We start from the raw sequence: 22642 nt of genomic DNA, 5'->3' as shown, positions 1-22642 counted from the left end.
GGGTTTTTTTTTTTTTTTTTCTTCCTAATTTATTTTCCCTATAATTTCCCACACTAAAGATGAGTGAAAGAACCTTTGTTGTGATATTCTTCTTCTGGGCACTTCTTACTATCATCACCCCAACACTTATTCATTTATCCGAAAAAGCCAAGTCTCAGCATCAATTAAAAGGTAAGTAATACATGAATAAATTGTATCCCCTCTTTCTTGGTCTGTAAGTAATGTTTTTACACCTACGGCTCATTTTGCTCTGAGTTTGTTTTTCAGATGAGGGAAGTAGTGAAGCCATAATTAAGGCAAGAAGAATGATGATGGGTTTTGCAGAGAAACGTCATTTCCATTTACAAACACTGAGAACTCAGAAAAACAGTACAGAAACCGCGGCTCCGGCTCCGGCTCCGGATCCGGATATCGAAACTCCAACAGAGAGAAAAGCGAAGGCCTATCTCGAAAATAGTCTCATTCGACTCGGTGAAATCGGTGGTCAACTAGTGACTTGAGCTTCAAAATTTATCAACACATATATTCTTTTTGTTCTTTTTTTTTTCTTCTTCTTTATCTTCTGTACTAGCTGAAATGTAATTATTAGAGACAAATACGTAAATAAATAATTATCAAACAAATAATGTAAACGAGGTGAGAAAACAATCACACGAATGTATATACATATACACATGAGGTTTTGTATTTTTTGTAAAGTTCCTTGTATTTTTTACTTTCTTTCTTTCTCATTTTTTGTTTAGCGGTTTAACCTGCTTTTATGAAGTTGTCTTTTCTTAGAACGGTTGTTCAAATGTAGTGTCGTCATGTGAGAGAATATTTGAAGCGTAGCAATAAAGATATGAGAAGTTTAGAGGTCAATTAGCTAAAGCTCTTAAATGTCTATTTCGTTCATTGACATGTAAATAACATATATACGATAAAGATCGTAAGCTTTGACTTTTGAAGCCACAGTATTTCTCCAGGTGGGATATTCCGATCAAAGAAGATACGGTTTCGCGCGGGAAACCAGAAAATCGGTGGTAAATTTTATACTTAACCCCAATTCCTTAAATCAAATTAAAACCAAAATTGAAGCGCAAAATAAAAATAGTAACTGCTGTCATATATTTGTATCAAGATTCAAGATCTGTGACATAACTATCTTGTAGCTAATATTAAAAAAAAAAAAAAAAAAAAAAAAAAAAAAAACTACTACCGAGGTTGGTCTTTCAAACTCCTTTCCAACATTCTTACCTCCATACTTTTCACTGAAAAAATGAACAATATATATCCAAATAACCTCCATTGCATAAGAGTAAGATAAATCTCAAGAAGATGAATGAAAGAGATTTGACATTTGTTTTCATTCCTAGAGGTTGAAATGTTATTGCCCATATTATAAGTTATAACATTATCTCAGGTACATACCAATTTCAAATTTTATAGCAAAAACGGTAAAGAAAATTACAACCAGTCCGCTCAAGTACATACCAGCATCTTGAACGTACTCAGTTTTTATTTTATTAATTTTTTTATACAGCGTAGTTTTTGTAACAAGTTTAAATATTGTCCAATATTTATTTTTCAAACAAATTGGCCGAGATACTCGTCGACAGTGGTGTATTTAACATCGGGGTAAAGCTCGGAAGCCTCGACCCCAAACGAAGGTTCTATCTCAAAGTTTGTGAGATCTCCGTTGACGAACACCGTGTGGTTTATGGCCAACATCACGTTGATCGGCATCGGCGAATCTGCGAACAAACGACATGTCACTTTAATATTGCATGGGTTACAAAAGGATTGATTGTCATTGTTGTACTTGCGTTAAAGCACCTTGGATGTCTTTGAGAAGTTGCTCTTCGGTAACATAGACCTTGTCTAGGGTTTTGCCAATCTTGTTCTCCCAAATCGCCACGAGATCGTTGAACGAGCAAGTGTTTTTGGGAGGCCTAATGTAGAGGGTCTTGTTCAGGGTTCTCGGATCGTCAACGGCCTTTATTGTGTACGTTCCGATATCTTCTTCCTTGTTGAAAACAGCTATATACTCACAAACAAAAATATAGAATTAATGTGTCACATTCCAATAGGATTCAGAGCCGTCTCTGAATTATTGTTTGAGGCCTTAGTAAAAAAAAAAGTAAAGTTTTGAAATCCAGTGGAAATGCAACAACGTACAAAAGAAAGCAATTTAATATACACACAAAGATGTGGGGCTCTTTGAGCTTGAGGGACTCGGAAGAACAAATAATTAGTATTTTTTTTTAATAATTGATTACAAGCTGAAAATTCCAATAATTCCTTTAGTTTTATTGATCGTTTATAATTAGTGGCCTTACAAAAATATGAGCTGATTTAAGTTGACACACATATCTTTTAGTTTAAGGGTTTTTTTTTATGACCCAATTTGAAGAGGATATAAAGCATTCATGATCCTAATAAGAATAATGACTTTACACTATATCTATATTAGTCTGGATTAAACATTGATAATCTAGTGGATATTTGATTGAACATATTATTGACAAGATTATAATTATCTTTAGGTTCCTGAATTATAAAATGTAACAAACTTGACCCCTCCCTTGCCTAAGGTTGGACCAAAATATAAACCAGTAAAAAAAAATCACAGATATAGTAAAAGTTAATTTTAGTTACCCTTGGGGATTCCATCTCCTAAGATGGTAACTTTGTCTCTAGGAGGAGAGATGAGTCCGCGTCCTGGCTGGACCAAAGTCGGTAAAAAATAGCCGGCAAAACAATTTCCGGCCACGTAGGTGTACGGTAAGCCCGCCTGCTCCACCGCGCGGCGGATCTGAATCTTCACCGCGAACGACGATTTCGCCGGCTCCACCGCGTTGCAACGCTCCACATCCGTTCCGAACTCCGACGGAAAAAATCTCTGAAAATTTCAGAAGAAGAAATTAATAGCTTCAAACAATAATCAAAACTTGTACTAGAGAGATAATTATTCTATGTTTAAAATACAAACACACCTTAATATTTCCAGCTTCTTTGATGGCGGCGATGATTTTGACCTGATCAGCAAGTTGCATGAATCCCACGGTGGATATCACCACGTCAACTTGTTTGATCGCCTTCACTAAACTCTCGTGCTCATACATGTCACCCTATAATGAGTATTGACACAACAAAAAGGACATGTCACTCATGCATGTACACAACGTAATATCAATAGGTCATCTATTAAAAAAAATATATATATATATATCAATAGGTCAAAACTACGTACATGAACCAAAGTGACGCCCAAGTCTTTAAATTTCTGAATGAGTTCGGACTTGGCAGCATCGTTGACCGTGCTTTCTCGGACGAGGGCAAATGTGGGATGACCGGCTTTTGCGCTCGCTTCCACCACAGATTTTCCGATGTACCCGGTTCCTCCGATTATCAAAATCTTGCTTTTCTCAGCCATTTCTTTTTTTTTTTGTAAGTCTTTTCTTTCGGTTTGGTGGCGCGGAGAAGAAGGTGATGGAATTTATGGTGGTTTTTGTATTTTTTTTTGTTTAAAAGTGTCTCGTCTTTTTCTGATTGGTGGAAAGATTAGGTAATGGAAATTGTGATGAGTCTTTTTCTTAAAGTGTTTTTTTGTGTGTGTTTAGTGGGAATATGGTAATAATGGAAATTATGATGAGTGCTCTTCTTCAAGTATCTAAGCTTTGTTCAATGATCGTTCCCTTTTATAGTCCAAGGATGTTAGCCTTCTATGCTCTCTTTCTTCTATTCTTTTTAAATTTATGAATTATCTTTAATCTTTTGTACTAGTTTGGTGGTTGTGATGGGACGAATTATTTTGTTCTCTAATTATTTAAATTATTTTCTTCTAAAAAAACACAGCTAAATGATGACCAAAGTCGCTTAATTGGGCAGCAAAGGGTTGGTTGAGCTTGTGAGGCTTGTTTCTGACGGATATATCTAATATCAACACTGACTATCGAAGGTATATATATATATATACTATCCATCAATATATCAACAAAAATCTTACAACAAAAAAAATTTCAAAATATATATGTCTTCAAATCCAAAATATAAAATATTTATTTATTATTACGATAAAATAATTCTCAAAAACTACGTATTGAAGACAACAAATAAACTCAAATATTATTGATTATTATTTACGTATAATGAATTAATGATATAATTTATATTATATTTTAAACATTATTAAAATATAGAATTATGATAATTATATGTATATATGCATATATATGGAATATATATATATATATATATATATATATATATATATATATATATATATATTCAAAAGCTTGATTTTTTATTTTACTTATAAACATATACATATAAATAGGTATTGTCATTTATATATTTATATGTATTAAAAATTATAATAAAATCAATAAGTAAAAGATATAAAGAATAAATAATAAGAAATAAAAAAATCAAGAAAAAAATAAATAACGAATTGTTCATTATATTTTTATAAAACAAATTAAATTCGGATGATATTTTATCGATATTTGTTGATATTTTGATTATTTTAATTATTAAAAGATATCGATATATCATTGATTTTTTTTAACTATATTTATAAAACGATAACAGTTATAGCTAATACTTTACCGAGACCTCATCGGTATCGATATATCAGCGAAACAACGATATATCATGATATTTTGATCCTTAGTTTCACCAGACATATATAGTCAATCTTGTTGTTCATTAATCGACAATTTAATGTTGGAAAAATAGTCAAAGAATCGTGGTATATAATAGGCGTCACAGTTTCTATTGTAACAGATTGTGCGACAATTACGACTCGTTCATTTTTGGACTTTCTATTCATAATTGAAGTAGGATTCCAATATGGATTGGTGATATAATAGGCTGGTGCTCCTATCCTACTTTAAAAATCATTTAGACCTAATTTTCTTTATAAAAATGTCAAAACCACATCATCTTCACTCACACCTTATGAGAGATTTATTCGAGTGATTAGCTGAGCTTAGAATAACCTGTGTTCAAGCTTTTAAGTTGTTTTTACCTCTGCTTTGTTGCATGTATACAGTTAATTGTATTTGTAGCACGAGGTTAGGTTTTCCATTCAAATTTTTGTGATACACATTTAGAAATCTCGGGATAGATATTATGTGAGAATCTAGGGGATAGACGTAGGGTGGGTAGGTAGCGAATGAGTCTTTATATGTAAATTCTTATTGTACTGTGTTATCATAGTAAATTGATTTTCACCGGGCAAAGTATCAAGGATAGTCCCACATCGACTGGTATTACGATCTTGGGCTCTTTATAAGGCTTGTGGGTTACTCCTCTAATTACCAAGCTTGGTTTTAGATGGAACCCCACACCTTTAAGATGGTATCAGAGCCAGGTGTGGGGTTCCATCTAAAACCAAGCTTGGTAATTAGAGGAGTAACCCACAAGCCTTATAAAGAGCCCAAGATCGTAATACCCAGTCGATGTGGGACTATCCTTGATACCCCCCCCCCCCTCACGCGCACAGGCACAAGCACACATTGGCACAGACACTGGAAGCGTGAAGTATAGGCCCGATCAGGTAGCCCACAATCGAGAATGAGCCCCGCTCTGATACCATCTTAAAGGTGTGGGGTTCCATCTAAAACCAAGCTTGGTAATTAGAGGAGTAACCCACAAGCCTTATAAAGAGCCCATGATCGTAATACTCAATCGATGTGGGACTATCCTTGATACACCCCCTCACGCGCACAGGCAACAGGCACACATTGGCACAGGCACTGGAAGCGTGAAGTATAGGCCCGATAAGGTAGCCCACAACCGAGAATGGGCCCCGCTCTGATACCATCTTAAAGGTGTGGGGTTCCATCTAAAATCAAGCTTGGTAATTAGAGGAGTAACCCACAAGCCTTATAAAGAGCCCAAGATCGTAATACCCAGTCGATGTGGGACTATCCTTGATACACCCCCTCACGCGCACAGGCACAGGCACACATTGGCACAGACACTGGAAGCGTGAAGTATAGGCCCGATCAGGTAGCCCACAATCGAGAATGGGCCCCGCTCTGATACCATCTTAAAGGTGTGGGGTTCCATCTAAAACCAAGCTTGGTAATTAGAGGAGTAACCCACAAGCCTTGTAAAGAGCCCATGATCGTAATACTCAGTCGATGTGGGACTATCCTTTATACAAAGGTCCTCCAGATATATGAATGACTTGCCGAACTGGGTTATCAACTTTAGTGTCTATTTATTTTTCCGCACTCATATCGTATATCTTTCGAATCTTTAAATTTTAGCAATTGTCGTACTTTCTACAACAGTTGCCAGAAACTATAATTTCAGATCTCTTTTTTTGAATTTACATGTTTGTCATTCTATTTGTGTCTCCTTCTATGCCTCTCATTATTATTTTAAGGGTCAATTAGGAAAATAACTATCTTAAACGTTTGATATTTTTAAACGTTTGGTAAATCTTAAATAAATATCAATTTTCATGTATTTACAAACGTAAATCTTAGATAAATAGTCACCTACGTATATTAGGTCACGTCATTATTTACGGCTTTTTACCTAAGATTTACCAAACGTTGGCAATTTAGCAATGTCAAACGTTTAAGTTGGCTATTTTTCTAATTTTTTTTTATTATATTAACTCAATGTCAAATAGTTGTTTTAAATTTCGAATTTGAGCATGTATCTTTGAAATTTTCCCTTGTCAGATTATGATGAAAATATTGACTTGTTGACCTCGTGCATTCAATGGGCTTAGGGCCTTCAAGAAAGAAACTTGTGTTAATAACTTGGCCCAAAGGCCTAGGATGTTATTGTGACAGCCCATAAGCATACGACAGTCAATCATTAAAAAACGACACATACTTGAGAATTGAGATGACCTCTGTGACCCCACCATTGACTAATGGCTTTAGTCGCTTCAAATTGTGTTAGGTTTTGATGTTACCAGTTACCCCCACAACCGACAAAGCAACTCTAAATATTAATATCTTGGATCCGAGCGACAATAAATAAATAAAAATTTATTATATATTGGAGATATTGGTTTCTATTTTCTATAGTTCATGAAATAATTCCAATTTTATACGGTATAACTTAAGGTATAAACTATAAAATGAATAATGAGGAAAGGAAAGCATATGAGAGAGAGAGAGAGAGAGAGAATCGATCAACATGTTATTCGTGTGGATGTGGGATAAACTTTCGTTATATGCATATAGATTTATCTAATGAAATTATATCATTATAATCTATTAAAAGTTAAAAGTAAATTTGCCAAGAGTTAAAGTTTTTGTATTAGCTGTTGTTGTTGTTGCTGGAATTTATATTTTTAATTATTTAGTTAATAGTGAATGGTTATCTTTAACTGCTTTTGCACGCATAAGAGTTAAAGTTTGTGCTTCACGATCTCATTGGGCACGAATATCTTATCTCTTTCTTATTTACAGACATGACGCGCTATATTTTAATAAATCAGTCACAATCTTTCTCCAAATCAACAAACAAACACGTTAATACAACAAATTATAGCTATTATTACGTTGGACCCCACAACTTAATAAAGTGATCAAGAAATGATCATGCACTCCACCAAATTCTGTCGAACAAATTTGATTATTAAATATGTGGATAAGTTATACCGTATGTTCAAAATATATATCGTCGATATATCGTTTTTTGAAAAATCTTGGTAAAATATCCGTTGTAATCGTTATCGTTTTATAAATATCGGTGATAAATCGATAAAATATCGATATTTTTTAGTAGTTAAAAAATCCAAAATATCGATAAAATATCGTCCAAATTTGAAAATATCGTTTTATTTGTTTTTGTTTTTATTTTATTTTATTTTTTTCTTTATTTTATTTATTTATTATTTCTTATTATTTATATCTTTTACTTATTAATTTTACTTAGTATAATGATATTATCAAAAAAAATTTATTTATATTTTATAATACATATAAATATATGTATGGCAAATAACGTATTATATATATATATATAATATCTATACTAATAGACTAAATAATTAAATATATAATACTATTATTTTTTATTATTTTAAAGAATATTTATAATGTAGTAGAAAAATATAACAATTTTTTTTAAAAAAAATTATTTTATTACATTTTTAAATATTGAGAAATTAATGTAAATATTAATAATGTATATCTATAAGAAAAAATTTACCGGTATATTTTAAATTTGATTGTTTTATTAAAAATTTAAAAATATAAATAGTGGTACATATTTTATTATATTTTGTTATAAGATTTTTGTCGATATATCCGTCGATAATCGATATATCATCGATATATTACCGATATAATCTGTAGTCGCTATTAAAATTGTGATAAAATATCCGTCGATATTCGATATATCCGTAAAATCAGAACCTCGGGGTTAGGCGGTCACTTGATAAATTAAGAAACAAAAGACTAAATAAGCTTTGTTTCAGGAACTTGAATTTAACCGGTATAAAATAATGTATTACTAACATACTATATGATTAACAATTTAATGCGTCTTCCAAGTTTGATTGAAAGACACATGCAATCCCAAAGGTAAAGATACAAAGACATTCATATTCGGAATCAAAGGTTATTTACGGTAATTAGATCTATCATTATTGGCTAAGCTTCCATTATGTTTTACACTTGTTAAAACTTATAGAAAACGGTAACATTATCATAAGAGATCGGTAGCATTATCATAGGCTTGTAAATCAAACACAAAATTTATGAAAAAGTCGCACTACCCTATATATGTGAAACATTATTATAATAGTATACATGCTAATTATCCTTTCCAAAAAAAAAAAAAAATTCACATATAATTAATTATAGTATACATGTATATAATTCCACAGCGATAGATGTGGTGGTGATCAATTAGTGGCGATTCCGGCACCGGCGTGTGGTTTGGAAGGCGCTAAAGCCGCCACGTGGAACTGAGTGACGTATTTGTTTGAAGTGCTTTCAATCACTGGCGGTTCGTTCAGAAACGCCCAGTTACTTCTAGTCCACCTTACATAAGAGAGATCCAACAAAGTAATTAATAATCAAATAAACACACGATCTACTATAACATATTAGTATAAAACATATTCATTATATCAGATTGAGGCAAAGAGGTTGATCTCTTAAACGTGATTAATATACTTACCAGCCTTTTTTCTTAACGACTTTATCCATGCTTTTGTCATCATCGTCGAGACCATCCTTTTTAATATTACTTCTTATAGCGTTTTCATGAGGCAAAGAGGTTGATCTCTTAAACGTGAACTCTTCAATGTCGCCGACTTTCTGTCGTACATGTATCAAGTATTATTATGTATCAATATAGATACGTACCATATGTGTGACGATTTTTGATATAAATAAATTTAAAAAGGTACTTATTTAAAAACCTGTTCATTTTTTGAGTCGGAAAGGTTAGAGATTTCTTTAACTTGTTCTTCAGCTGTTTCATGCTTTGATTTCCAATAAGCGGTGATATCTTCGTTTGTTAGAGACCGGTTTCTCTCGTATGTGTCTGAAAAGAACACCAAACTCAGTTTTCTTCAAAATTAAGATGTGAAAATAAATAAAAAATTCTAAAGCTGCAAATATACGAGTGAGATATATTTGTACATATATCTTTAATTACGTACCTGACTTGCATCTAAGGACTGGTGAGTCCCATCCTGACATTAGAGAACCCATAAAGTTTGATCAAGATTTTTCAAAACACAAAAGATTGTTTGAGGGATTTGTTGTATATTCCTTTTTTTTTTTTGAGGGATTTGTTGTATATTCCTTTAGGCTCTATATCTGAAATCGTTTTGAGAGAAGCTTGTGTGTTATATATACTGGTGAGTGGATCTTATCTCGCTAAATGTTTTCCTCTTTTGATCTTATCCATCTTGTATAAGATATTTATTATAAGATAAATATTTATATATTTTAATTTATCACACATATAGTTTATCTATTTTTTTATTTATAAAATTGAATGCATACTTAAATATACTTTAATTTGAATGCATAATATATATTTTTTTTGTATAGTTTTAGCTGTGAAAAATTAGCCACTATGCCAATACCTGCCCACAGCTTACAAAGTTTCTCAAAGCAGGCTCTAACTAGTTTCTTTTAATGTGGGACCAACGTAGCTTAACGAATGTCAAAATATATAAAGGTTAAATATGTCACACCGGATATATGTTACTTAATCTAGAACGACATGTCCGTTTCTTGCGCATCAAGAAAAGACAAAAAGATAAATATCTGTCTACTTACATGGCAACCATATCTCACGCCACGTAAATATTATGGCATGCGTCAAGAGATGTATTAAATACTATTAATACATAATATACTTTTTTTTTGCTCGATATTAATGTATAAAAATACAGTGGAACTATCGCGGTTTAGGGAGAAAAAAAAACGCGTCATGCGAATGGAAAAAGGCCAAAATGGCTCGTTGTACTATATATACGCTGCCGCGAAAATAATTAATGTATATTTGTGATGATAAATTATATATATAATTAATCGATTATAAAACTTCTTCTCATAATAAATAATACATAGTCAAATATTATCGAAATACACAACACATTAAAATATTCAAATATGAATATCATATAATAAAAAATTAATTGACAACTATATGAGAGCAAAATATTTATAAAATTGAGCAAAATATTTATATAATTGTAAATATACTTAGGTATACAAATTGATAATATATGTATATATATATTTCAGATAATTGCAATTAAATTTAATTATATAAATAATTTATTTTAGTGTTTTGTATCGAACAATAATACATAGTAAAATTTTATTTTAAAAAGGACAATTTTTGAAAGAAAAAAACAAGCATTCAATTTTCAAATGTTTAGCAAATGACGATTAATAACAACTAAAATACAATCAATTTACTCATTCAGAAATTGTATTTTGTTACTTAGCTTGAAAATATTTAAAATCAATGATACTAATATTCTAACATATATATATATATAACATGTATTTTTCAATCAATAATACAAATATTATTTTTCTTTTCAATAACTAAAACAAAAGAAAAATCCAACGTATTCTAATCTCTGGTAAAAAAATATCTATGTAGTTGAGCCCATATTTTAATTAAAAAAAGCACTCTAAATCTCGTGGCCCAGGCCCACATCAAAGATTAAAAAAATGGCAGAGTTTTTTTTTTCTTTTTTTTCCCCGGAAATGGCAGAGTTCGTAGTCGGTTAAATGAAACGACATATTACAGTTTATATTTTCAACCGTTAGATTAGGAAATATCCCACGGTGTACAATTCACCGACAATTGAGCTATAAAGACACCAAAAAATAACCTAAAGATTTCTCCATTCTCAACTACTATTATTATTTGATAATTTTTTTTTTCATTTTCCATCAAAATTTTAATTTAATAAAAAATAATAATAAATTATTTATATAATATAATTTTACTCTTAACAAAATATCAATAATTGACATATATTATTGACATAAGTTTTAATATTTTATTTGTTGACATAAATATCAATAATCGATATTTATAATTGACATTTATATCAACAATTGACATAAATTATTGATGCAAATTGTTAAAAGTAAAATTATGTTTATACAAGTGACTTAATCATATTTTAGACCAAATTAAACTTTAGAAAAAAAAAAGGTGATACTTAAGATAGCGTAGTGGTAATTCCACACCACCTCATGTGTGAAGGTTGTGGGTTCAATCCCCACTGCAGCCAAACTGCCTTAAAAAAAAAAAAGTGACTAAATCATATTTTAGACCAAATTAAACTTTACCGGAGAAAATAGAAAAAAAAAAAAAAAAAAACCAATTCGTTGAGGCCATTTCTATTCTCTATATCATTCTCGTTTCTTCTATTTTCAGATCCTCTCTCTCTGTTTTCTTATTTTAGGTTAGTCTTCTTCGAGGTAAGTCCTTTCTTGTTCCTCTGATTTATTTTGATGTCCCAATCAACGACAATCGTGGCTTGCTTGATCTCCAACACGCCACTAATTTTCTTATTGTTCATACTCAAGCTTAAGTTTCTAACTCCAGTTTCATCATAAGCTCTCTCAAGTTTCAACCCAGCTCAAAAAAGCTCAGTCTTTGGTATATATTTATTCATCTTCTTGTGGTACGTATCCTATTTTTTGTCTACTGTATTCTATCTAATTATTGACCTAAGCTTTATTTCTACTTAAAAATTCAACATTAAAGTTGTTTTTGCTTTATTTTCCAATAAAGTTTCTAATCTCCAAATCATAAGCTTGACTTCGCTAAATTCTTTTTTCTGGTTCACGTAAACGTATCAATGAATTTGACATTTTTATTTCTTAATTAGTGAAGTTCTTTTTTCACGGAGAGCTAATTGTGTGAAATTTCAAACAAACAATTTATTTATCTCAAATTATGCTCCTGATTTTTCTTTGGATAGATATGCTACCATTTTTTGTTTCTTAATTTATTTAATGGTAAAAGCCCCCCATCGAGAAGTGACCAAAAAGGCACAACTATGTTTCCAGCAAAAAAATAAAAAAGAAAAAGAAAAAAAGATACAGCTATGCATCTTAAAATAATGTTGATTAAGGACCTCTACTCTCTTGATTTTAATATTTTTGGTTCAATTGGTTTCAACTTGAATGTTGCTGGCGAAGGTAGTTGAAATTGGAATACTTGTGCTTTGTTACAAATTTCTGTCAGATTTTTCAACGGGAGTTTTTTGTCCTTTTCATTGAAGAGCGTCGTCACGTTGGATGAAATAATTTTAAGTTGTTTAGTAGAAGTTGGTAAGTAATTATCAAAGTCATAGAGATGTCTATTATAGTCATGCTAGTTAAAGTAATATTTTATAGGCTAATGCTGTTCATGAAAACAATTTTGTTATCTATTTGCTCTGTGTATTTACAGACGATTAAAAGTAGTGCTGATGGTGAAGAGGAGATTACCTGATTCTACTAAACATAGGCACTGGCTTTTAAGGCTAAGGTTTGAAGAGGTGTAGTTACAGGTTCGGAGAGGCAAGTAAAAGTTTGAAAATAAGAATAGGAATATGGGATCTATATGTGATATAGAGCGAGAAAAAAAGAAAGTGATTCTTCAAGACAGAGTATAACTGGTAGAGATCATAATTTTGTTTAATGTATAGTGTAATGTTAAAGAGTAATTTGAACTCGGTCGCGGAGAGTTTTAGAGAAATCGGGATTTTTTTTTCAAAAAATTGGCTAAAGAAGCCACCCAGTAAATAGCCAACTTGCATACGTGACAGTCTATTAACTACATTTTTTATATGTTTGACTGGATTAAATGTCTTTTATTAATATGTTAATAAGTTAACTTGACTATTTACAAGAAATTAACGAAATGTGAGCTATATCACAATGTACTATAACTGTGTGGTTATATAACTTAATGGCAGTTTTGTAATTTGCAAAGTTTAAAGGTTATAGTTATTCAGTGGTTTTTTTGTAATTTCGAAAATGTATAAGGGCATTTTCGTCTGGACATTGTAATGAGTGTGTGCGAACAATTATAATTAGTTATATATATATATATATATATATATATACAAGAAGCAGCTATAACGCTCAATAATAAATATATTTTAGTTTGAAAGAAAAAATATGAAAAAATATGTTCAGAAATATTTAAGTTTAAAAAAAATGAATTTAATATTTTTTAGAGATATTTTTATATTTTTTGATAAAAAAAAAAGTTCGAATGAACATGTCTAGTGTCTTAAAAAAAACTGTTTATTGAGCAATGTTTTTTTGAGTGGATGGTTTTTTTATTTTATATATATAATATGTAAGAAAAATTGTACAAATTGTTATTTAAAATTAATTAATTAGTAAAATAGTTAAAATTTCAAATTTTCAGCAAAATAATCAAACTTGCGATGTCAAATTAACAACAAGATTAAATTTTTTGACAATTATTATAAATAATTTATTAGTTTCAAAAATATTAATTTTAAGATTAATCGGTTAATTAATATATTTCGATCCGGTAAGCTAATTTTTCAATATAATAAAATTTCGATTATTTTTTAAAAATATGGTAAATTATTTAGCTATTAACTTAATTGTTTCAATAATATAATAGATAAAATACTGTTTTTAAAGTAGTGGTCATATTTTTTTAGTTCTGATGCTCTAAATAATTAACAAAGTAACGTACTACGAGTATCCACGTAGACTTCGTTATTTTTATCATCTAATTGGAATATTACTTTATTTATTTATTTGTCACTATAGTTTAAATAAAGCTTTGTATGAAAGTGGAGGTAATATACGGTAGCCAACAAACAAGTTTGACTCTGATTCTCTTTGCTTAACATCACTTTCGGACCATCAAATTACACCAAAGTAGATTCTCCATGATGACGAAGTAGAAGAAAAATAGAAGAATGGCATATGAAACAAACAAAAGCAGCCAAACTCAAGGGAAGTGACGAGACAATTAGAGCTTTTACTATCGTCCAAAAAAGTCCGTTAAATTCTTCTCCGATCGATACTCATCCGTGATTCGTCTCTGTCAAGAATAAAACCATCAATTTCACACACCAATCAATTATTCTTTATGTATTTTTTTTTTTTTGGTGGTAGCTAGCTAGGAGGCTAAGAATTTCATGCACATGGGGGGTTTGACCCTAGCCAATGCGAGGACCGAGGCGGGAAGAATCCACATGCCCTCGCCGCAAATGAGGCCGGATGCAACGGCCGGAATCATGAGCTCCGCCTTGTTGGAGTCGAGTTTGTGCCACACAAACACTATCAAAGTCCCGACACACATGTCCACCGCGAAGTATGCTCCAACGAGGAACGGCACGCCCATCACCATCGGCAACGGCATCCACTTCCCGATCCTCGAAGGTGACAAGTCTCTCGCCAGGTTGACTGCCACCGCGAAGGCGAAGAAGACCCAGCATAGCTGCAGGCAGTGACGTGGCAGCGCCGAGAAGCCCTGCACTCCTAGGATGGCCATGTTTCTGTATATGAGCGCGTACGGCGCCTTGAACTCCCCGTGCGGGTTCCCGATGTCGAATGCTTTGTAGAATAAGAAGAAGCTCAATGGCGCAATCACGCACCCTAGGGCCGTTCCGATCACCTGTATAGTAATTTTATATTTTTAGGAATCCCACATTTAAAAGAGAATGAGAACTAACACGCGTTACGTGCTATATATTATAAGATTGCGAATTACTTCCTTTCAGATAGAACCTCGTATACTTCATAGATGTAATACTTAAAAACTAGCTAAAAGATAAATAAGAGGAATAATTAGAGACTAGCTAGTGTGAAGAAGAAATTCTTGTACTTTCATGAATAGATTTTAATCATTAAAATAACGTATGGTCTTATTAACTCTCGAGATACCATAGTTAATATGATTGACATCAATCGATTGCTAGAGGAGCCGTGGAATCACTACAACTGTATGTTTAACGTATTTAGACATATAATAGAGAGGAGACCGCCAGATCATTGGTTCGTTTGAATTTTAGTTAACGGTTGGTATGAACCTGGCTAGCGAACATGGCCCTGGGAGACGTCATGGTGAGGTGGGCGGTCTTGAAATCTTGCATGAGCGTGCACGCGACAGAGATGACAGACTTGACGATGCCACAACCAGCCATGGCGGCCACGACGCCGTCCTGCTTCCCGGTGAGGGCAGCCAGGATGAAGAGGGCCACCTTCCCGTAGTTGTAAGCCATGTTGATATCAGTGAGTCCCGCCCCGTACGCGTTGCAGAAGGCGAGCGAGGGGGCCAGCACATATGCCACCACCACATACGCCCGCTTCAGCTGAGGGAACATCAACGGCATCATCACCACCGACGTCGTTGCCAGCGCCACGTAGCCCGTCCCCGCCACCCACATCGGTATCGTCTCCCCCACAAACACCGCATTCTGCTTGGCCTCCTCCGCCCCTTTTTCCTCTGACACGTTGTTCTGTCTCTGTCTGATCTGATGCTGCTGCTGCTGGTGTTGGCGGCGGAGGTTGATGATTGTTGAGACTATGATCTTGACGAAGTTGTAAAGGCCGTCGCCCAGGATGAGAGCCACGGAGAGGAACGCCTTGTAGCCGTACAGGCTCTTCATGTCGCTTTCTTCCAGGCTCTCGGAGTACCACTGGCCTTTGAGCTTGGATATGAGAGGCCACATTATTCCATACGAGAGGATGGCGCCCAAAAGCAGTGAAAGGTTCACCGCGTGGGAGCATATCATCCCGGCTCCCACATACGTTGTGCTGAAATCAAAGTAGAAACTGCGTGCCCCAAGATGATCACTAATATATCAGCATGATCTATGATTAAAGTGAGTTAATGACGATCATGATCATTAAGAGGACGTACCTGTTCTTCCAAGCCTGCAATCCAAAAGTGGGAAACTGTGAGAACCCACACTCTTCTTCTATTGCGCTGTAGAACCACTTGAAGAATCCCCACACCAAACTCAGTGAAAAGTACTTCAAGAAACCCCCCACTTGCTCTCTGAATAAAGAATACCAAGATAACCATTAATCTCTTTTTTGTGCATATAAAATGCTCTTTAATAATTAATTAAACACAAATAACGTACTTAGCCATTTTGTCCCCACGAGTATGGAAACCGTTGATGAGAACTGCCGTTGCCAAACCACTTGGGTAGGTCAACTTTAGGTCCACTATCATTATCTGTAAAAATAAAAAAATAAATAAAAAGCTTCATGGCACGTGGTTTCCACACTCTACATGATCAAATAAAGAAAATCAATTATCAAAGAAGAGGAATGAATAATAAATAAAGGAACCTTTCTGAGGGGAATGAGAACAAAGAGGCCAACAAAGGAAACCAAGATTTGGAAAGAAGACATCCAGCCGAAACCCGGCTCTTTGACGCTGCGCACAGAGTTTCCCTCGTTTTGGGGTCCCGAGAGCTCGTAAGTGGTGCGGTTGAGGCCGAGAAGATAGGAAGCGAAGCCGCCGGAGATGGCGATCGTGTAGCAAGCGACAGAACATGTCTGGATAATGGTGTTCTCTTGCCGTGTGAAGGGCTTCGAGGCGTAGCCGAGTCGGGACAAGAGCTTCGTCCACGCCGACATGAAGAGGAACGCCAAGAGAGCCGCCGAGACGTTGAAGTGTGGAGTGAGTCCGGTGGTGAGGTTCAGCTTCATGGCTATGATCGAATACAGCGTCCCTATCACACTGCTCGCCAACACTCCCCGCACCGTCAACTGATCTCTCCACCCGCCTGCCACCTCAGCCTCCTCCTCCGCCACGTCAGCCTCTCTCTTTTCCTCGTCGCGATCATGATCGTCGCCGCTCATCATCGATCCTTTTTTTTTCCTGATTGATGATGATCTGTGTGTTCAAACGTAACACTATTGACTTGGTGTATATTAATTTATACTACTTGTTGCTAAGTTTTTAGGCTAATATTCAAGGCTTGCTTTTTCTCTCACTCCACTACTTGTCTCACTACTCTTATCATTGACCTTTCTTTTCTTTCTTTTTTTCGATTTCAAAGGTCACTATGATAATATTTTCGTGGACTGCGTACAGAGTCTTTATGAAAAAGAATATTGGTTTATATTCGACGATTGTAATATTACAGTGTTTGTTTCAATCATGTACGCGTGGGTCCAATGGTATATCGTCCACCTGCTTGTGTAGAAAATGATATATCAAGGATGGAAAAAATAAGTACTTATAATATATATATATATATATATATATATATATATATATATTTGCAACTATAGCATAGTTAGCACAAGTGTGAAGCAGTAGATTCCTTTCGATCTTCAAGAGAAACCCTCCATCACGTTCACAATCATCTTCCTATGGGACAGACAGGTCAAATATCCCATCTAGCACCATGCCATATAAATCCAAAATAAATTCAAATAATTAAATATGTTTTGTGTTTTCACAATTATTTTCAGAATCAAAGTAGAGCCAATCCTTGTGCTACTATATATATATATTTAAAAAAATTGATTAGGTTACCTTTATTCATGTTATATCTAAATTAAAGAATAAAAATGATTTAGTTGAATTAATAGATTAACGTATCGTATCACTACCATTCTCTATTAGGAGGAGAAGGGAAAGAAAAAATGGAGCAACTGGAAGAGAAGGATACCAAAAGTTACTAGTTTATCACTCGTTTCCAAATACATTTGTTATATTCTTATTCTCAAATTAAAGCATGTATGTGGATATGTTACAAAGTATGAAAAAATGGAATAAAAACCGTCATATCATGGCTGGTAGCGGAGTTTTAGCGCAATGTGACAAAAAAAAACATGCGATGGGGACGGGACAACGAAGGATCGCCATTCAATACGATTGCCTCAAGGTTATATCCTTACTCAAAGACCAAAAATTCTCTCCAGACATTGGTATTCTTATATATTTTAGGGACAATTAAGTCAATAACTCAATTGCTCACCTTGATTTCAAAAAATAGTGCAAATTTCATTTTATTAAAAAAATAATCCATCAGGCCGAGATTAATTTAATTAACTGAAAAATTAATTTAATTAACTTCGATCTGATTGACTATTTTATTAATAAAATGAAACTTGATCTACATCTTTAAAAATAGATAAAAAATTGACTAAATACAACAAATACTCACTTTGTAACTTCTTCGAAATGCATGTATTCATTTTCTTTCATTTCGCCCTCCCGCTCATGGTTTAGTTTTTTGTTTTTGTTTTAATTGGTAGTTAAATAAGAGCTATTTTATCAAACTTATCTCGTTTGTTTTTATAAAAGTCAAATATAAAAAAATCTAATTAATTAAAGTACCCATTTAATATCCGTCCAGAAACGTGTAAAGACTTTTTTTTTTAAGACTTGGTGTACGGTATCCATCAAATGAGATTTCACGAATAGATTTTATATATATATATATATATATGAAGCAAGTTGAACAATAATTCTAATTTCAATATATATAACATTCAAACAAATTCGGAAGATTTGAGTAAAATCACAAAAAGAACTCCTTCAAAGATTCCTGCCAAACAGAAAGATTGTAGCAAAAGGTTTTATATATAATTTTACAATTTGCAAATGAATTTTAAAATCACTTTTCAAATATTACCATTGACTCAAAATGTCAAAAACTATTAGTGAAGTGTACTATCCTAAATAATAAAAACTGTACAACTCATTGATAGAAATTTATATGCTAATAGCAAATCTTTAAATTTATAACTAAAATAACTACAGATACAATTATTTTAATTTAAATAAAAAGATGAAGTTGAAGTTGATAGAAAGAGTGAGTTGTTTTGTGTATATCTTCTGTAGACGAAGCAATAATGGACATGAGATGAGAATGACACGCGCTAAGAACACAAACTGTCTTCTCATGTTGTCGTTTTGTGTTTCTTATTGACGATGAAATATAATTTGACATGGATCGGTCCCTTCTAATATTCTGTTTCTAGATTAGTTGCCTGGGTATTATCTGTATTCACTTATTTCATAAAATGCAATTGACTTTTTATAGCCATATGTATTATTTTTCAAATTGACTTTTTATAGCCATATGTATTATTTTTATAATTGCCTTTTTTGAAATTTTCTACCATGTAAATGAGTTAATATATATAGCTATACATAATTATTTTCTACACATAATTGTCTTTTCTTAATGACTATATGTGAGTGCTCTTGCTATGAACTTCAAGGGCACAATGGGAAACAACTGAAAAATCATAAAAGCGTCAAGGCCTAAATCGGGAAATTGTCATATAAATACTATTTTCCTGACAAGTTTTCAAGGCCTAAATCGGGAAATAACTTGTCATTAAATACTATTAAGTCTAACGTTTACTTAGTAGTTTTTTTTCACAATAGCAATTGGTATGATTAAAGAATCGAATTTTCACAAATACAAATAAATAATCGTTTTTATATCCAGCTATACATGTATGGACCGATAAACAATTTGCGTGACATATTTTGATAAAAGCAGCAAGTTTGAATATATATTTTTTTTATGTGTGCACGCACGTATGTGATCATAATCACATCATATTCCGCATAAATAATTAATTCTTGTTTTTGAAAGCCCTCCTGAATTTAGTTGGCAAAGGCCTAATCCAAGCTCTTCCACCTATGAAGTTTGTGGTCAAAAACGGTTCCGTCTCTTTGCGTGTTAAGTTCCTTGACCAATTCACTCTTTTTGACGTCTTTGCCCCTGCTCCGTAGCATTTGTATTGCCCATAAAACACCGTGCTATAAAAATACAATTATAAATAATTTAGTCATATTTGTATCATCATAATTAATAATATATAAAATAGGTAGTATCGTACGTACCTGTGTTTAGAAGAGTCACCCCAATCATCCCAGCCTTGAGGGAGAATTGAAGCGGACATATAGCTCATGGCAAAGACGACTCGGGAATAGTCGCCCCAAGGCCGGCCCAGCATGGCGGTCCTCACGCCTGTTATGGTGCACCCTAGGAACACAAACCCCGTCTCCTCTGACGGAGACTCTCTTCGTTGCGCAGTTATCGACCCCGTTCCCTCCGCCAACGAATGAATATGGCATCTCTATATTTAATTTTTTTTTTTTTTTAAATGTGTCACTTATAAACTAACATGCTAATTAATTATTAAAAATTAAGCCAAAAAAATACTAAATTGGTAAAATTATTAGTAAGCAAATCCATAGTTGACTCATCTAAAAAATAATTTTTTTCCCACAACATTCCACGGGTTTTTATAACTTCGCACACGTACGTGATCGTTTTTTTGCCTAACTTTCGTTTCGCCCAAGTGACCTTATCTTTATGGTTAAATTGTCAGTCGTTCACGTGAAGAAAAAAAAATGTAAACAATCAGCGCATATGAATGTTTGATCAACGAATTTATTTGGTGATGATTTTTTTCCCGACGAATTGAGTATTTTATCATAAAAATAAAGTCATCACTCAAGACTTAATGTAAACAAAAACTAAGGAAAGTAGTTAGCCAAAAATGACCACAACTAGCTCCAAACTTTACAATTCATTAAAATGATATTCATATGAAAAGTTTAGGAGATTAATTAATTGAATTTGTAGTATAGTACGTACCTCGAAGAGGGAAGCGGCGTTACCGCAGATGAAATCGGTGGCGCCTTGAATGAAACAGTTCTTGTAATAATGGCGTCCCGTGTCGTCCAACAGACTGTCTTGGCTCGAAAGTATAACGCAGCCATAGAACGCCGCTTTGTCCCCCGATACCCTCAACGCCACCGCTTTCCCTCTCACCCCGTACGTGTTCTATTCATTACATACATATATGATTCATAATTAATTAAGCTTTCTCTTTCCAATAATATTTTTTTTAGGGTTCGCTAGATACATAACCCTTATAAACATAACATGATTATTATGTAGCTAGCCTTTCGTTATTTATAAGTAAATAGTCACGGCTATTTATAAATATGGCCAAATTTACGTAACCAAATTATATATATATATATATATATATATATATATATATATATAGCCTTATAAACATAACAAAATTATTATGTAGCCAACCTTCCGTTATTTATAAGTAAATAGACACGGCTATTTATAAATACAAAAAAATAGAAAAATAGTCAATTTAAGCGTTTGATATTGCTAAATAGCCAAAGTTTGGTAAATATTAGGTAAATAGCCATAAATGATGACGTGGCTTAATATGGCAGTGGCTATTTACTTGATATTTACGTTTGTAAATATATAAAAATGGCTATTTACCTAATATTTACCAAACATTTGCTATTTAGCAATTCTCAACGTTTAAGTTGGCTATTTTGCTAAATTACCCATATAAATATGGTCAAATTTACTTCAAACGTAAAGGATTGTACATATATCATCTGAATGGCTTAATTACTTGGAAATTTGTTCTTTTTATTTGTAGATTATACCTGAAAGGTGATGTAGCGAGCTACGAAGTGGGAGGCGAGGACGGAGAAGGTGGCGGAATCGTGTATCCCTTCGTTCTGTGTCTCGTTCCATGTCACGACGACGAGCGAGGGTTTTGTGCCGCTCAGGGTTATGTAGGGCTTTTCCACGGGCACGGTTACTTTCTCTTCGTAAATCCCGGGCCTCACCGATATGAACACCAGCTCCGAGTTGTCGGCCGGGACTGAGTCGATCGCCGCTTGTATTTTCGTGAAATCGCCTTTTCCTGATTTGTCCACCCTTATCAGCACCGCCCGTGAGGCTCCGGTCAACGCGGCGTTGACCCATATGGATAAGGAAAGCAGTACTAGGATTATTTGTAGTGGTAGAGCCATATTGAAATATATTTGATGTTGAGAGAGAGATAGAGAGAGAGTCTGATTAATTAGGTTAATAATGTGATCACGAACTAGAGGAATGTTTTGTTGATTCTTTTTTATAGGCCATAGATATTATTATTACTATTATTCTCTGGGAGTTTATGAAGTCGTTTACTTGATGATCGTTTTACGTAAACGAGTGGAAAAGAAACACACATGGGTTAGACATAATTTTTCTGTAAATACTGCATGGTTGCTTTGTATAGAAGTCGCCGGCGTTACAGGTAATTACATTGAGATTTATATGATATTATATTCAGGAAGTCTTAGTTAGAACTTAGATTTATGTATGCCAATTCCAGATGAGTGACCG

General features: G+C 33.4%; 4 protein-coding genes across 4 annotated transcripts; all 4 read right to left on the bottom strand.

The window, feature by feature from the left end:
- Positions 1-1227: 1227 nt before the first annotated feature.
- On the bottom strand, positions 1228-3681 carry LOC149392330 (eugenol synthase 1-like). Its single transcript, XM_089618899.1, has 5 exons — positions 3233-3681; positions 2976-3110; positions 2638-2881; positions 1816-2019; positions 1228-1733 (listed from the first exon to the last, which is right to left on the bottom strand). The coding sequence occupies exons 1-5, from the start codon at positions 3413-3415 to the stop codon at positions 1567-1569; spliced, it is 933 nt and encodes a 310-aa protein (XP_089475025.1). The 5' UTR covers positions 3416-3681; the 3' UTR covers positions 1228-1566.
- A 4983-nt stretch (positions 3682-8664) lies between these two features.
- LOC149392329 (DNA polymerase epsilon catalytic subunit A) lies at positions 8665-9865 on the bottom strand. Its single transcript, XM_089618726.1, has 4 exons — positions 9632-9865; positions 9389-9513; positions 9145-9284; positions 8665-9005 (listed from the first exon to the last, which is right to left on the bottom strand). The coding sequence occupies exons 1-4, from the start codon at positions 9681-9683 to the stop codon at positions 8867-8869; spliced, it is 456 nt and encodes a 151-aa protein (XP_089474852.1). The 5' UTR covers positions 9684-9865; the 3' UTR covers positions 8665-8866.
- A 4426-nt stretch (positions 9866-14291) lies between these two features.
- LOC149392328 (metal-nicotianamine transporter YSL1-like) lies at positions 14292-17536 on the bottom strand. Its single transcript, XM_089619523.1, has 5 exons — positions 16794-17536; positions 16583-16677; positions 16357-16494; positions 15524-16268; positions 14292-15108 (listed from the first exon to the last, which is right to left on the bottom strand). Exons 1-5 carry the CDS (start codon positions 17310-17312, stop codon positions 14611-14613), a joined length of 1995 nt encoding a protein of 664 aa, XP_089475649.1. The 5' UTR covers positions 17313-17536; the 3' UTR covers positions 14292-14610.
- Positions 17537-19743: 2207 nt separating this feature from the next.
- On the bottom strand, positions 19744-22350 carry PE11 (pectinesterase 11). Its single transcript, XM_089619524.1, has 4 exons — positions 21913-22350; positions 21083-21271; positions 20323-20558; positions 19744-20238 (listed from the first exon to the last, which is right to left on the bottom strand). The coding sequence occupies exons 1-4, from the start codon at positions 22282-22284 to the stop codon at positions 20052-20054; spliced, it is 984 nt and encodes a 327-aa protein (XP_089475650.1). The 5' UTR covers positions 22285-22350; the 3' UTR covers positions 19744-20051.
- Positions 22351-22642: the final 292 nt, after the last annotated feature.

This window comes from Urtica dioica, chromosome 7 (assembly GCF_054948205.1).
Source record: "Urtica dioica subsp. dioica isolate 48M chromosome 7, U.dioica_male_clone48M_v1_H2, whole genome shotgun sequence".
In the NCBI taxonomy this organism is placed as follows: domain Eukaryota; kingdom Viridiplantae; phylum Streptophyta; class Magnoliopsida; order Rosales; family Urticaceae; genus Urtica; species Urtica dioica.
Note: the sequence above shows the minus strand (reverse complement) of the source record. Positions and strands in the feature narration are given on the sequence as shown.